The 12,453-nt window shown below is 40.8% G+C and overlaps 1 protein-coding gene across 4 annotated transcripts in view; it reads right to left on the bottom strand.

The window, feature by feature from the left end:
- Positions 1-12,453, bottom strand: part of LOC310650383 (receptor expression-enhancing protein 1) — a 62,766-nt gene that overhangs the window by 36,797 nt on the left and 13,516 nt on the right. For all 4 annotated transcript variants that reach the window (XR_014494359.1, XM_083379319.1, XM_083379317.1 and 1 more), the window contains exons 2-3: positions 4,054-4,126; positions 340-416 (exon numbers count right to left, since the gene is read on the bottom strand). Coding sequence is in view for 3 of the 4 variants with exons in the window: in XM_083379319.1 (XP_083235445.1) it covers positions 340-416; positions 4,054-4,126 (150 nt within the window). In the remaining variant the exon portion in view is untranslated. The remainder of the gene's footprint in view (positions 1-339; positions 417-4,053; positions 4,127-12,453) is intronic.

The raw sequence follows: 12,453 nt of genomic DNA, 5'->3' as shown, positions 1-12,453 counted from the left end.
TTTATTCTCAGTAAATGAACTTTAATTCACAAACTGTAGCGGTAGTTCTATATAAATCACAAGTTTCTCAAGGATGCTAATGATTGGTATGTTTACAATTTTCCCCTTTGAAGTGGGATTATAGAGAACAACAGTCAATAACATTGACATTTAACACTTGGCATTCCTGAAAGAAAGTGCCGGGCTTCCAGGACAAGTATTCCACCCATCTAATATCACTGGGTACCTAATACTTTCTACAGTGTGTGCCTGTGTGTGGTCTGCTTGCTCTGTTCTAGTTTTATTTTCTTGTTCTAGTTCTTTTCTTCTGAAGAAGAATACATTTCAAAGGATACCAACCAGCAAAGAAAAATGTCTGTGAATGTCTCTGCTGTTGTGAAGAGTGCAAATATGATCCAATACATCATCCATTTCACCTGAAAAGAAAAGCATAATTAAAAGTTTATCTCATACTTCCAAACTTATACAGGTGCTATTTTCCTTCCTTCCTAGCACTAAGACCAGGCTTACTAAAAAACAAGGTGACATGGTGCTACTTCATATAACAGATTCATACTCGGTGGGATTCAGCCAGTTCACACCACTTCGGCAGAATCAGTAGCTACTGTCTTGTTGCCCAGGGCCAGAATGGACTTCTAGAAGCGGCATCCACACAGAGAACCGGTTGTTCACATATTTGAGTCCCACCACTGATTGTACTCAATAGTAAAAGCAGAACCAAATTTATTTATTAATTTTTCAACCAGCATTTGTGTGGAAGAGAAAAATGGCTTGTACCATGGTTTATTTAAGGATCATGTAGCATAAGTAATTCTGATAATGGCGTAAAAGCAGTTATCAAAGTAGTTCTGAATCTACTTTCAAATGATAGCTTGAAATTTACATAATAATATATTTTATTAAATTAGCAACTTTTCCCCCCCATTCTTTAGGTTTCTCAATTTCAATTCTTTTTCCCACATACAAACCATTTTAATATATCAAATGTAAGCAGTTCTCACTATTTAAAATTACTTTTTTTATTACAAGCAATCTTCTTATTTCATAAAAAAACTAAAGATGTTACCAGGTTTGGTAAATCCCAAGCTACTTTAGGCTGTTTCTCTGGCTTCATGATGAAAAATATAATCATTTTTAAATGACTAAGATTGAATAAGGACATCCAAACAATTCTGAATATTGCAAAAATATTTTGCAAAAACTTCACAATAATGTTCACACACAGAAACACATACTTTGCTATGCAGTTAACTATAAGTGGAAAGTACATGCTCATAATTGATATTAATAACATTAAAAGGTAACTGGTTTTTATTAACCCTAATCTGATCTACAGATTTTAAAGGCATAGTAATAAACAAAACTGGGATGTTATTACAAAATAGTAATCTCTGGGGCTTCCGGTGGCTCCGTGGCGCCGGAGACAGCCTTCCCGGGCTGCCCGCGGCTCAGCTGTGTGATTTTTCGCCCGAAACAGCGCCGATTAGCTGTTTGGGCGAATTTGAAGCCCCCTCCTCGGGAGAAGAGGAGGGGGTGAGCCCCCAGGTAGGGGTCGAGTTCTCCGGGGCCGCCTGAGCTTGGAGCTTGGGCGGCTGAAGGATTGAACTCCCCCGTAGCCTGGGCTGCTCCCAGCTGGCTAGCGTCTCTGCTCCGGACTTCATGGAGCAGAGCCAGGCGTCTGCGACCATCCCTGCTTGAAGGAGAGACTATGAAAGGAAAAGAGCAGGCAGAGCAGTACAAGAGGGAAAGATGAAGAGATGAAGAGGATTATTTTATTTTACTCTCGAGCTTGATGGACTTTGCTTAAAACTTAAAGTGAAAGTGCGTCACAATTGTAAGTAAAAGATGGCGGCTAAACCTCCCCCTAGAACTTTTCGGAGTGCTGGAAATTCTCCGGTGCAGCAACAATCATTACTGCAGGCGTTGCATTCTCCCGATGTATTGACATCGAAGGACCTTGAAAAACATACCCAGTTAATTTTGGAGTCAATGGGTGTTAAATTTGTACAGATGGAGGAGAAATTGGAGAAATTGGAGCAGAGAATGGAAGAAAGGATGGAACAGAAATTCAGAGAGATGAAGGTAGACATTTTGTCCTCAGTGCATAAAGTAGCTAAATGTGTGGAGGTGCTGGATGACAAAGTGGAAGATCTGACTCAAAAGAATGCTATATTAGAAGCAAAAGTATTGGAAATTGAAGATTTAAAAGACAAAATGGATAGCGAACTGAGTCTGGCTCAATTTTACCAGATGCAGTTTGCCGTTAGAATTAGAGGCCTAAAAGAGAATATTAAGGAAGATTTAAAGCAGCTGGTTTCTGAGGCTTTTGAGGTGGTATTGAACCATCCAGCATCTGAAATAAAACAAGGCATGGACAAAGTGTTTCGTGTGAACTTGTGGATTGCTAAACAGAGAAAGTTGCCTAGAGATGTGGTGGTTTATTTTGTAAAAAGGGAAATTAGAGATGAAGTTATACAAGCTGCCTATGATACTAAAGTTGTGATTGCTGGTCAAGAAGTTTTGGTTCTAAAAGAAATTCCTCCAAAGATTTTAAAGAGAAGGAAGGACTTTATATTTCTTGTGCAAGAGCTCAAGCAAAGAGATATAAGGTTCAGATGGGAGATCCCAGCTGGGTTGAGCTTCATGTATGAAGGCAAAAGGTACTGTTTGGGTACTGTGAAGCAAGCGCAGGATTTTTACAACAATGTCTTAAAAGCAACCCCATCAACACTTTTGGAAGCTGCGGAGGGATCTGGAGAAGGAGAACATCAAGAGGATGAAGATGGACAGATAGACGAGAATGGTACAGGAGGAGATCAAGCTGCAACTCTTTTGGATGATCCTAGAGAACAGAGGGTGACGCGTGCTGCCTTAAAACGCTCAAAAAAGATAAAAAAATAAGACTAGTAGAAATCTATGGAACTTCCACAACATACTTACAGTCAAGTGGTAGTTGTGTTTTTAAGAGTTTTGGGATGATATGTATGGTAACAGAATCTTCAATTTGGAATTAATGGACAATTTACTACAGAGGAAGAGGTAGAAAGTTTTGTGGGTTAATGTGGGTTAATTTGTGTAAGAACTATCTATTATAGCCTATTTTGGCTAGAGAGGTTAATAGGGATAGGTGCTTGTGATGTGTAAATGAGAATTTGTTTAGGAAATAGTGAATTGTGGAAGAACATAGATGGGAATGACGCTAGTTTTTTTTATTTTAGTTCTTTATACATATTTAGTATTATTAAGGATTGGTTTACTCTATATAAGCTAGAGAGTGATGGATTTTAGAGTTTATAATTGTTAGTATATGATTGTTTATGATTGCTTTTTAGATATATACCTTGTATTTTGCTCTGGGAAGTCGGGGGGGAGGGGGGGAGGAGGGGAAGTAGGGGGGGGAGGCAGGGGAGGGAGGAGGGAGAGGGGGAGGGGGGGAGATAGGGGGGAGGTAGGGAGGGGAGGAGGGAGGGGGAAGGGGGGTTTTTTAAAGGAAAACTGTATTTTAAAACTTTTCAATAAAAAAAACAAAAAAACAAAATAGTAATCTCTATAGATATTTTTATTTATTTATTTTATTTTTTTATTTTTATTACATTTATATCCCGCCCTTCTCCGAAGACTCAGGGCGGCTTACAAGCTTAGCTATGGATGGAGATTTGTACAATTTCATATAAAATAGGGCCCCACGCTGTGCTCAAGGTATAGTTGCGTCTGCTATGTGTACTTCAATGGCCCAGCATTGTGTCCTTAAATTAATCAGTAAAGAATGCATAATTTAATTAGCCAGGATGTTTATTTTAGAAGCAGGAAATATCATCCAAAGACCAATCTTATTTCTCCTGGCATTGTAGCTAAAGTGGAAGATAAGGTTAAATCAACCACACATTAGTCAAAAATTGAAATTACCAATTAAAATAGGGGGGGGATATAGTAATTATTTGGCACCCTGTAAGTATACAGGGGGAAAAAATCACACCTGAAGCATGTAAGTTTGTTCTTCCTTCTAAAGAGCAGAGCAACAACTGTTAAAAGGCATACAGAAATGCTACTTACATATTCTTTAATATCCTTTGATTTTACAGCTTTGTAAGAGTAATAGGCAGGATAAAGAGTGCCAAATATTAGCCTGAAAGAAAAATGAAAAAAAAAGTCACAGGAAATACTATGGGCTGGAGCCAGAACATGATGATTACATTTGATTCTATGAAATCGGTAGCACTTATGATAAGAAACTTGTTCTCTTGATTTTAATGGGATCTAATTCAAATATCTTTGAGTGATTACTTCATTATTTGTTTAATGTTTCTTTCTGAACTGAATTTCTCAGTTGCTCATACAATTTAAAAATTTAAATACATATTTAAAATCTACCTTCCCAGTTAAAATACAGATTTACAACAAGATCATGCCTCCCATCTATCTGAACCACCAGTGCCATATTTCTTTTTTTCTCATTTTTTAAATTTTATTTTAACAATTTTTATTTTTTAATGTTTACCCCCCCAAAAAAATTACAAAAATTGCAAAATAGAAAAAACAGGAAAAGAAATATATGAAAAACAATAAAAATACAGCTACCCAACTTAGCAATAACAACAAAAGAACAACAGAAATAGTTGGACAACCAAAATGACTTCTCTGCAAAATTCCTATTTTGAAGAATCCTTCACAACTGAAGAGATAAATTAATAGCCTCAATTACTCAATGATTTGAAATCTGATGTCATGCCCAACTTATGAATGAATTGCTTATAGATATAAATTATATAGTGATGATATGGTAGAAAACTTTGGAGATCTTCTAGTCTAACCCCCTGCTCAAGCAGGAAACCTTCCAGGGGTGTCAAACTGCCGGCCCGCAGGTCGAACGTGTCATCAGGAAACCACGCCCACCCCATTGCTGGCAATGGAGAAAAAGCTCCAATACGTCACGCGACGTCACGTGATGTTGCGAGTTTGACATGTCTGCCTTACACCATTGCAGATAAGTGGCTGTCCAGTCTCTTCTTAAAAACCTCAAATATTAGAGCATTGACAAAGGCAATTCAATTGTTCTGTCAGGAAATGTCTCCTTAGTTCTAAGTTGGTTCTCTCCTTGACTCTTTGACATTTCCACCCAATGCTTCTTGTCCTGCCTTCAGGTGCTTTGGAGAATAGGTTGACCCCCTCTTCTTTTGGCAGCCCCTTAGATATTGGAACGCTGCTATTGTGTCACCCCTCGTCCTTCTTTTCATTAAACTAGACATACTCAATTCCTGCAACCGTTCCTTATATGTTTTAGCTTCCAGTCCCCTAGTAATAATCCTTTACATACAAATCTTTATCTCCATATAATACATGTGTGAGAAGAATATATATTATTTTGTTGTTGTTTTGCTTTAACAACTGTTTGCTATTAGCTTGTTTGACAGTGCCTTGATTGGGATATTGTATACTTCTTGATTGTTGGCCTGATGTTAATCTTGGTGTTGGTCTATGCTCATCTGGGTGTTGATTGCTGGTGGGGAGGTGTTTTGGTCTTTTTGTTCCTTTTTTGACTTATTGATTGTCTCTTTTGAACAGTATGTAGATGTTGTTTATGTCTACCTATTGATGGCCAATTTATCAGAGTGCCAAGTTTCCAGGGTTCTCTAGACTTGGCTTGGTCAAGGATTGTCACAGTTTCCCAGCTAAAACTATGGTTAAGTTTGTCCATATATTGTGGAATCAAAGAGTTTCATTATGTCTTCTGACTGGTGTTCGTGGATGCGTTCTGCTAGTCTTCTGCCACTTTGTCCTACATAGTGGCTTTTGCACTCTTTTAAGTGTGAGGACTCAGATTTTAAGAAATCACACTTCATGTCAGAGAAAAATGCTCATTATCAGGTCAGTGAGACTGTAATATATTAGGCTTTGTCTTGCTAAAGGAATATCACGTGGGTTAATTGCTGGAAGGTTGCTCAAGCAGGGAAGCAGGCTAACGGCTCCCAGCTGCTCAGACAACCTGTCTCCAGCGCCGGCATTGGCTGCCTCTAGGGCGGCAATAGGTTGCTTTAAACCTATTGGCCACTGTCTAGAGGCCAGGGTATAAATTGCTGCATTCACAGCCCTGTTTCTCAGTTCAGTTCCTGCAAGCAATAAACAATGATCTTTGCTGAACTCACTCGCCTCGTCTCATCATTGAAGCAACGAACCCAGTATCTAACAGAGACCTTTCTTCTTCATAGCTATATTGGGAAAAGAAATTCAGCTTTCATTCAGTTTTTTTCTTCTAAGGACACACATTCAGAATTATTTAAGGCAAATTAATTATTTATGTAGCCTACTCCAGAGGTCCCCAATCTTTTGGGCACCAGGGACCAGTTCCATGGAGAGAGGTTTTTTCGCGGACTGGAAGGTGTGTGGTTTTGTGTGCTGCCTGCATCCCGCGGATGAGGCTTTGTTTGTTTGTGTGGACCGGTTGTGGCATACCACAGACCAGTATTGGTCCAAGGACCAGTAGTTGGGGACCCCTGGCCTACTCCATTAGCAGTTTTCCTTTTTCTTCTTTCACTTTATAAGTCACTACAAAGATTTACAGCTATTCTCCCCCTTATCTTTCTCTGAGTTACTTTAACTTTGGCAGCGGGGGTGTTTCGTTTTTATTCCTCCCATCTGCTGGGTGGTTGTAGCAGGTTTTGGTCACTTTGGGCTCAGCAGAAGCGCTGAAGCCTGGAGCTGATCCTGGAGCTTCCACTGAGTCCTGACAGCCCCGAAGAAGCACTGATCCTGGTGCTTTCGTTGAGCCCTGACAGCCTCGAAGAAGCACTGATCCTGGCGCTTTTGCTGGGCCCTGACAGCCCTGCAGCTCCAGCCATCTCTCGCTCAGGCTTGTGTGGTGCTGCCACCAGTTCAGCTTGTTCCCCTCCCCCACTACCACTTTTCTAGGATGGTTGCATACCACCTGCCAGGTGGCAATGTACCACAGGTGGTACCCGTACCACTGGTTGAAAAGCCCTGTTGTAGATAGTGTAATATAAACCACCCTTTAATATAGATCACTGTTTACTGTATTTTCTCCTGGGTTATCTCAGTGCAATAAGATTGTGCTTGCTCTGACAGGTTATGCACTCAGAGTGAAGAGAAAGCCAGTGAGAGTTTGACTCAGAGGAGTTGAGGCTTGTAGTTTGTTGTCGTTTGTGGTGGTTTAAAGAAGCAGGCAACATGGCTTCCATCAGCATAATGGGAGGAGGTTTTGCAGTGTCTCGTCTGACTGACACAAACTACCTCTCCTGGAGTCTGAAAATGGAGATGTACCTGCAAAGGGAGGAGTTGTGGATGATATTTGCTGATCCACCTGTAGTCCTGGATGATGGGGACCAGAGAAAGAATGAGAAAGCATTGGCCAGCAGAATCCTGAGTTTGGAAGATAGCCACCTGATACACGTGAGGGGTCTCCAGTCTGCTAAAGAGTGCTGGGAAGCTTTGCGCAGTGAATTCATGAGAGGGACTGTGAGCAGCAAAGTAATGCTGACAAGAAAGCTATATAAAGCACAGCTTAAGCTGGGAGAGAGCATGTCTACTCATTTGCAGTCCATGACAAAGACATTCCTAGAATTAGAGGAAAGAGGGATGACTTTTACTGAGTCACATAAAGTCTATGTGGTGCTCAGTTCATTGGACAATTAATGGGATGGCATAGTGACCAGTTTAGAGTCCACGCAGGAGAAGGACTTAACCATGAGTTATTTGACTGGCTGGTTTCTGGAGGAGGAACAGAAATATCTGGAAAAGCAGCAGAGAGTGGATGACAACACACAGCCCAAGCTTAGAACTGCTACATCCCAGGGTGCTGGCAGAGTAGCTGAGAAAGTTTGCACGGTGAAACGATGCTTCAAGTGTGGTTCTCCAGAGACGCTGCCCTGAGAGGAGAAACAGAGGAGCAGCGAGACAACCAACATTTTCTCTGGCAACAACATTAACTGAAAAAAAACACTTGGCTGTTAGACAGTGGGGTGAATTAGCATATTGCAAATGACCCACAAATGTTTTCCAATTTGAGACTAGCTAAGTAAACATTTGTTAGCTTGGCTAATGGACAACAGTCTGTTGTAAAGGGGGAAGGTAAAATGTATGTACCTGGTATTGGGGAAACTTTGAATAATGTATTATATGTGCCAGAGTTAGACCCTAATTCAGGGCTTTTCAACCTTTTCAGAAATTGTACCACTTTTAGGACATGACAATATTCAAGCACCACCAGTGCTTAACAAGGTGTCAAAAATTTGATAACTAAAAAAAGGGGGGGTATTTTGGGTTTCATTGGTTAGATTCATTTATTGTTATAAAAATGGCTAGTTTATAATATTATAGAAAAGCAAAAAGTTGAGGTTCAATGTTAATGCTTCCTTCTACTCCTGTAACAGAGGAAGTCAGAAGTCAGTGCCTTTTCTTTTTCCCTTCTCCCCCTCACTTTCCCCTTTTTCTCTCACCCTTCACTCGCAAAAGCCCCCCCACTCACTCATACTTTGCTCACAAAAGCCTCCAGTCGCTCTCACTCACTCCTCCGTCTCTTTCAAAGGCACCTCATTCAGTCTCTCCCCAACTCACTCCGTCTCTTTCAAAGGCCTCTTGCTCACTCGCTCACTTACTGCCCCATCGCTTCCAAACACCACTTGCTCACTCGCTCACTCACTTACTGCATTTGGAAGCAACGGGGCAGTAAGTGAACAAGTGCTGGTGCCGGAGGCCATCAGCTGTTTGGCGCCAGAGACCACTGCCATGTGGAACACAGCTCTGGGTCGGAGTTTGGAGCAGCTCCGAGTGGGGGCTCAGCACGAGCTGCAGCGTGGCAACTGCGGGGAGTGGAATCCCCATGGCGGCTGTGGGGAGGGGAATCCCCGTGGCATGTGGCTCCGAGCCGCAGGGGTGGGGGTGTAAAGGACGGGTGGCAATGCCGTAGCAAGACACTGGCATCGCTCCCAGTGATAGCACCTCTGAGTTCCGGCACCTTTTTTTTTTTTTTTAGAAAAAAAGCACTGAACATGCATATAGAATTTCAGCAATATCCAACATGATTTTTCACTGAAGCTTAATAAAAAGAAAGCAAGGCTATTATCAATAATGCTGAAAAAAAGGGAAAGATGGATTACATTAGATAGTTGGAAACTCCAAAAACTGTGCCATAATAGGAGGTCCATGTTTTTAATTTAGGCCTACACAGCTACAGTAATTAAAATAAAATATAAATTGATTTATACATTTGAATGTTTTTAACTCACATGTTTACCCCAAACAATCTGAGTTTAAGTTCTGTGATTACTGCAAGTTGGGGTTAAAGTTAAATATTTTGCGTTTTTGTGTGTTCTTGCACATCTGAGAAGTATAAAATCATAGAATTAATGATATCACTAAGAATCTCTTATTGGGGGGAAAAAGTTAAGGACATACCAGCAGAATCAATATGGAGAACCATGATTAGAAGTTGTTTTATTAAACAATTAGAAACACTGCTAGATTTTTAACATTTCAATTTATGTTCTGGCAGACATGTTCTACAGTCAAGTTATCCACCATATTTTCCATTATTATAACCATATTATTGCGCATTTTCTCTTTATTTTGTATTATTTATATTATTATAAATACAGCTTGCATTCTGGAGACATAATGCCATCAAGAAAAAATAGCTTATCAAATCCTTATTCAACTCAATCATTTTAATGGTTCTAAATGAAAATTAAGAACAGCCTTTTCCTTGCAAGTTCAAAATGTTCCTTGGTGCTGCTAAATAAAAGCCATCCTCCCACCTCCCTCTACTGACTAGTTTGGCATCTGTAACTATTCTGCAGTAATACAATGGTAGTTTTCTTGCTATCAGGGAGATATCACAATAATTTGGGTAACTCTACAGCAAAGGTAATTTGCAAGCTCTACTTGAAAAACTCACGTAAATGGGGAACTCAAGAAAGTATATATAAATTTTTCATCATCATTAATATCAAAACTGCCCCAAAGTCCCTTCATACACAATAGGATGGAAGAAAGTATTCCTGCTTATCTTTCCTTTTAAATTATTTAGCAGTTCAAAACTTAGCTAACTTGCTGAATGTGACATCAAGGTGTACCGGCACATATTGATCTATCCTCACATATTTACTGAATAGACTTTATCCCACAAAATTAGCCATAGTGATAGCACTTAGACTTATATACTGCTTCATAGTGCTATTACAACCCACTCTAAGCAGTTCACAGAGTCAGCATATTGCCCCTAACAATCTGGATCCTCATTTAACAGATGGAAGGTTGGAAGGCTGAGTCAGGATCGAACTCTTGGCAGTGACCTAAGTTAGCTGCAATATTGCATTCTAACCACTGTGCCACCATGGCACATAACTCTGCTTTTTGGGTTAGAGAAACCTTTTTTTCTTTAAGGCCGAAGGTTAAAAATCTCAACTCTCTTCTCTCAGAAACCCTCAGAATCTACATATTCTGGTCCTGCATTTTGCTTCTTACAGTAGTTACTGCTGCCACCATCTGTCTTCCAGGGGATGTCATCACCAGTCATCCCTCCAACTTTGGTTGCAAATGTGTTGTGCCTTAGATAGCATCACTCCCTGATGTTGCCAATGAGCCATGTGATTAGGAAAATCGGTTCCCCTTTCTTGAGGAACTAACAGAATTAACTTCATTAACTTCGTGACCTCTCGTTTGGACTACTGCAATGCTCTCTACATGGGGCTGCCCTTGAAGACCACTCGGAGGCTTCAACTGGTGCAGAATGCAGCCGCGCGAGTGGTGTTGGGGGTCTCCCGATACTCCCATGTTACACCTCTGCTCCGTGAGCTGCATTGGCTGCCAGTTGCCCTCCAGGTGAGATTCAAGGTGCTGGTAATGACCTATAAAACCCTACATGGCATGGGTCCGGATTACCTACGGCAGCACCTGCTGCTGGCATCAACCTCCCTCCGTCCAGTGCGCTCCCACAGAGTGGGCCTCCTCAGGGTGCCTCCGATCAGAGAATGTCGATTGGGGCCCCCAGGGGGAGGGCATTCTCTGTGGGCGCGCCAGGCCTATGGAACCGCTTGCTGGTTGAGCTCTGGATGGCCCCCGACCTTCGCTCCCTCCGGCGCGATTTAAAAACTTATTTATTTGAACAATCTGGCCTGGTTTGATGGGTTTGATGGGTTTGGGGTTGGGTCTAATTTTAACATAGTTTTAATCATTGTATTATATTGGGCATGATTATTTAATTCTTTTAACTTCTTTTAACTTTTGTATTTATATTCTGATATTTATTGCCCTGTACACCGCCCTGAGTCCTTCAGGAGAAGGGCGGTATAAAAATTTAATAAAACTAAACTAAAACTAAACATTATAGAAACAAAGGGTAAAGAGAAAATTTTTAAAATCATAGGCAAACAGTCAGAAGGCCATAAAAACAGAGTTGTGAGAATCAGATACAGCACCTCAAGAAAATCTCCAATGGGAAACATAAACAACTAGAGTTAAGACTCTGAATAGATATTAGTCTGTACATGTGGAGTTCATGGTGGTCTCTGAGCTTGTTTTTTGATTGGAGATGTTTCACTACCTGACCAGATCACATCATCAATGTTACTGAGTGTGGTGTTTGAAGACCATCTGTCTCCTAGGGAGCACATCTCACATTCAACAGCACTGATTATTTGCGTTACCTGAGCTACATATGTTTTCTTCTATTGGAATAGTCTGTATAAGGGAAGGGATGGCAGGACCTGGGAGTGGAGTTAAAAGAGAAATCAGCCTAGAATCTCTAGTAGCCACAAGCAGACTAATTCTAATGAATGAAGGCATATATATGTGTCCCAGGATAATGTTGCAAGATCTAATTTAGGTCAGTCACCAGGACCAGAGATTTAGTCTTCTGAGCTTTCAGACACCTGCTGGAGCTCATCTTCTGGGATCTTCTCTCTACCAGAATGTCTGCTTTGGACTATTCTATTTTGTAGTATTTATGTGGTGCCTCGTTGTGTCTGTCTTTTTATTTGATAATTGTGGTATTAATTGCTGGCTATTAAATCATTGCCTGTTGTTTCCTTGTGCTGCCAAGTTCTTAAGTATCTGATAAGCTGGTAGTAAATCAGCACTCTTGTTGACTGACAAGGGGCCTGTTTCCTAGGTTTCAATCATTTCCCTGGCTATTTTGTACCTGCTCGGACAACAATCTTAGTAGCTGTGAAACTGAATGTACGACCTTGTTCATTGCAGTGTGATGCTATGAATGAGTTCAGGTCTCCTCATTTGACTGCTTGATTGTGTTCTTGCAGTCTGGTGGTTAGCTTCCTCCCAGTCCATTCTATATAGTAAAAGGAGCAATCCATGCAGGGGATCCAGTAGGATACATTAAAGTATCTCCCACCTCCAAGTGATTATTGCAATGCATGATTTGTCCTCATACTGTATATAGCCTCTGGGTGGTGTGTGATGCTCACTTGCAGGTTTTGGAAGCTA

Source organism: Vipera ursinii (assembly GCF_947247035.1).
Source record: "Vipera ursinii genome assembly, chromosome: Z".
In the NCBI taxonomy this organism is placed as follows: domain Eukaryota; kingdom Metazoa; phylum Chordata; class Lepidosauria; order Squamata; family Viperidae; genus Vipera; species Vipera ursinii.
The sequence above is the reverse complement of the archived record's forward strand: the minus strand, read 5'-3'. Positions and strand labels throughout refer to the sequence as shown.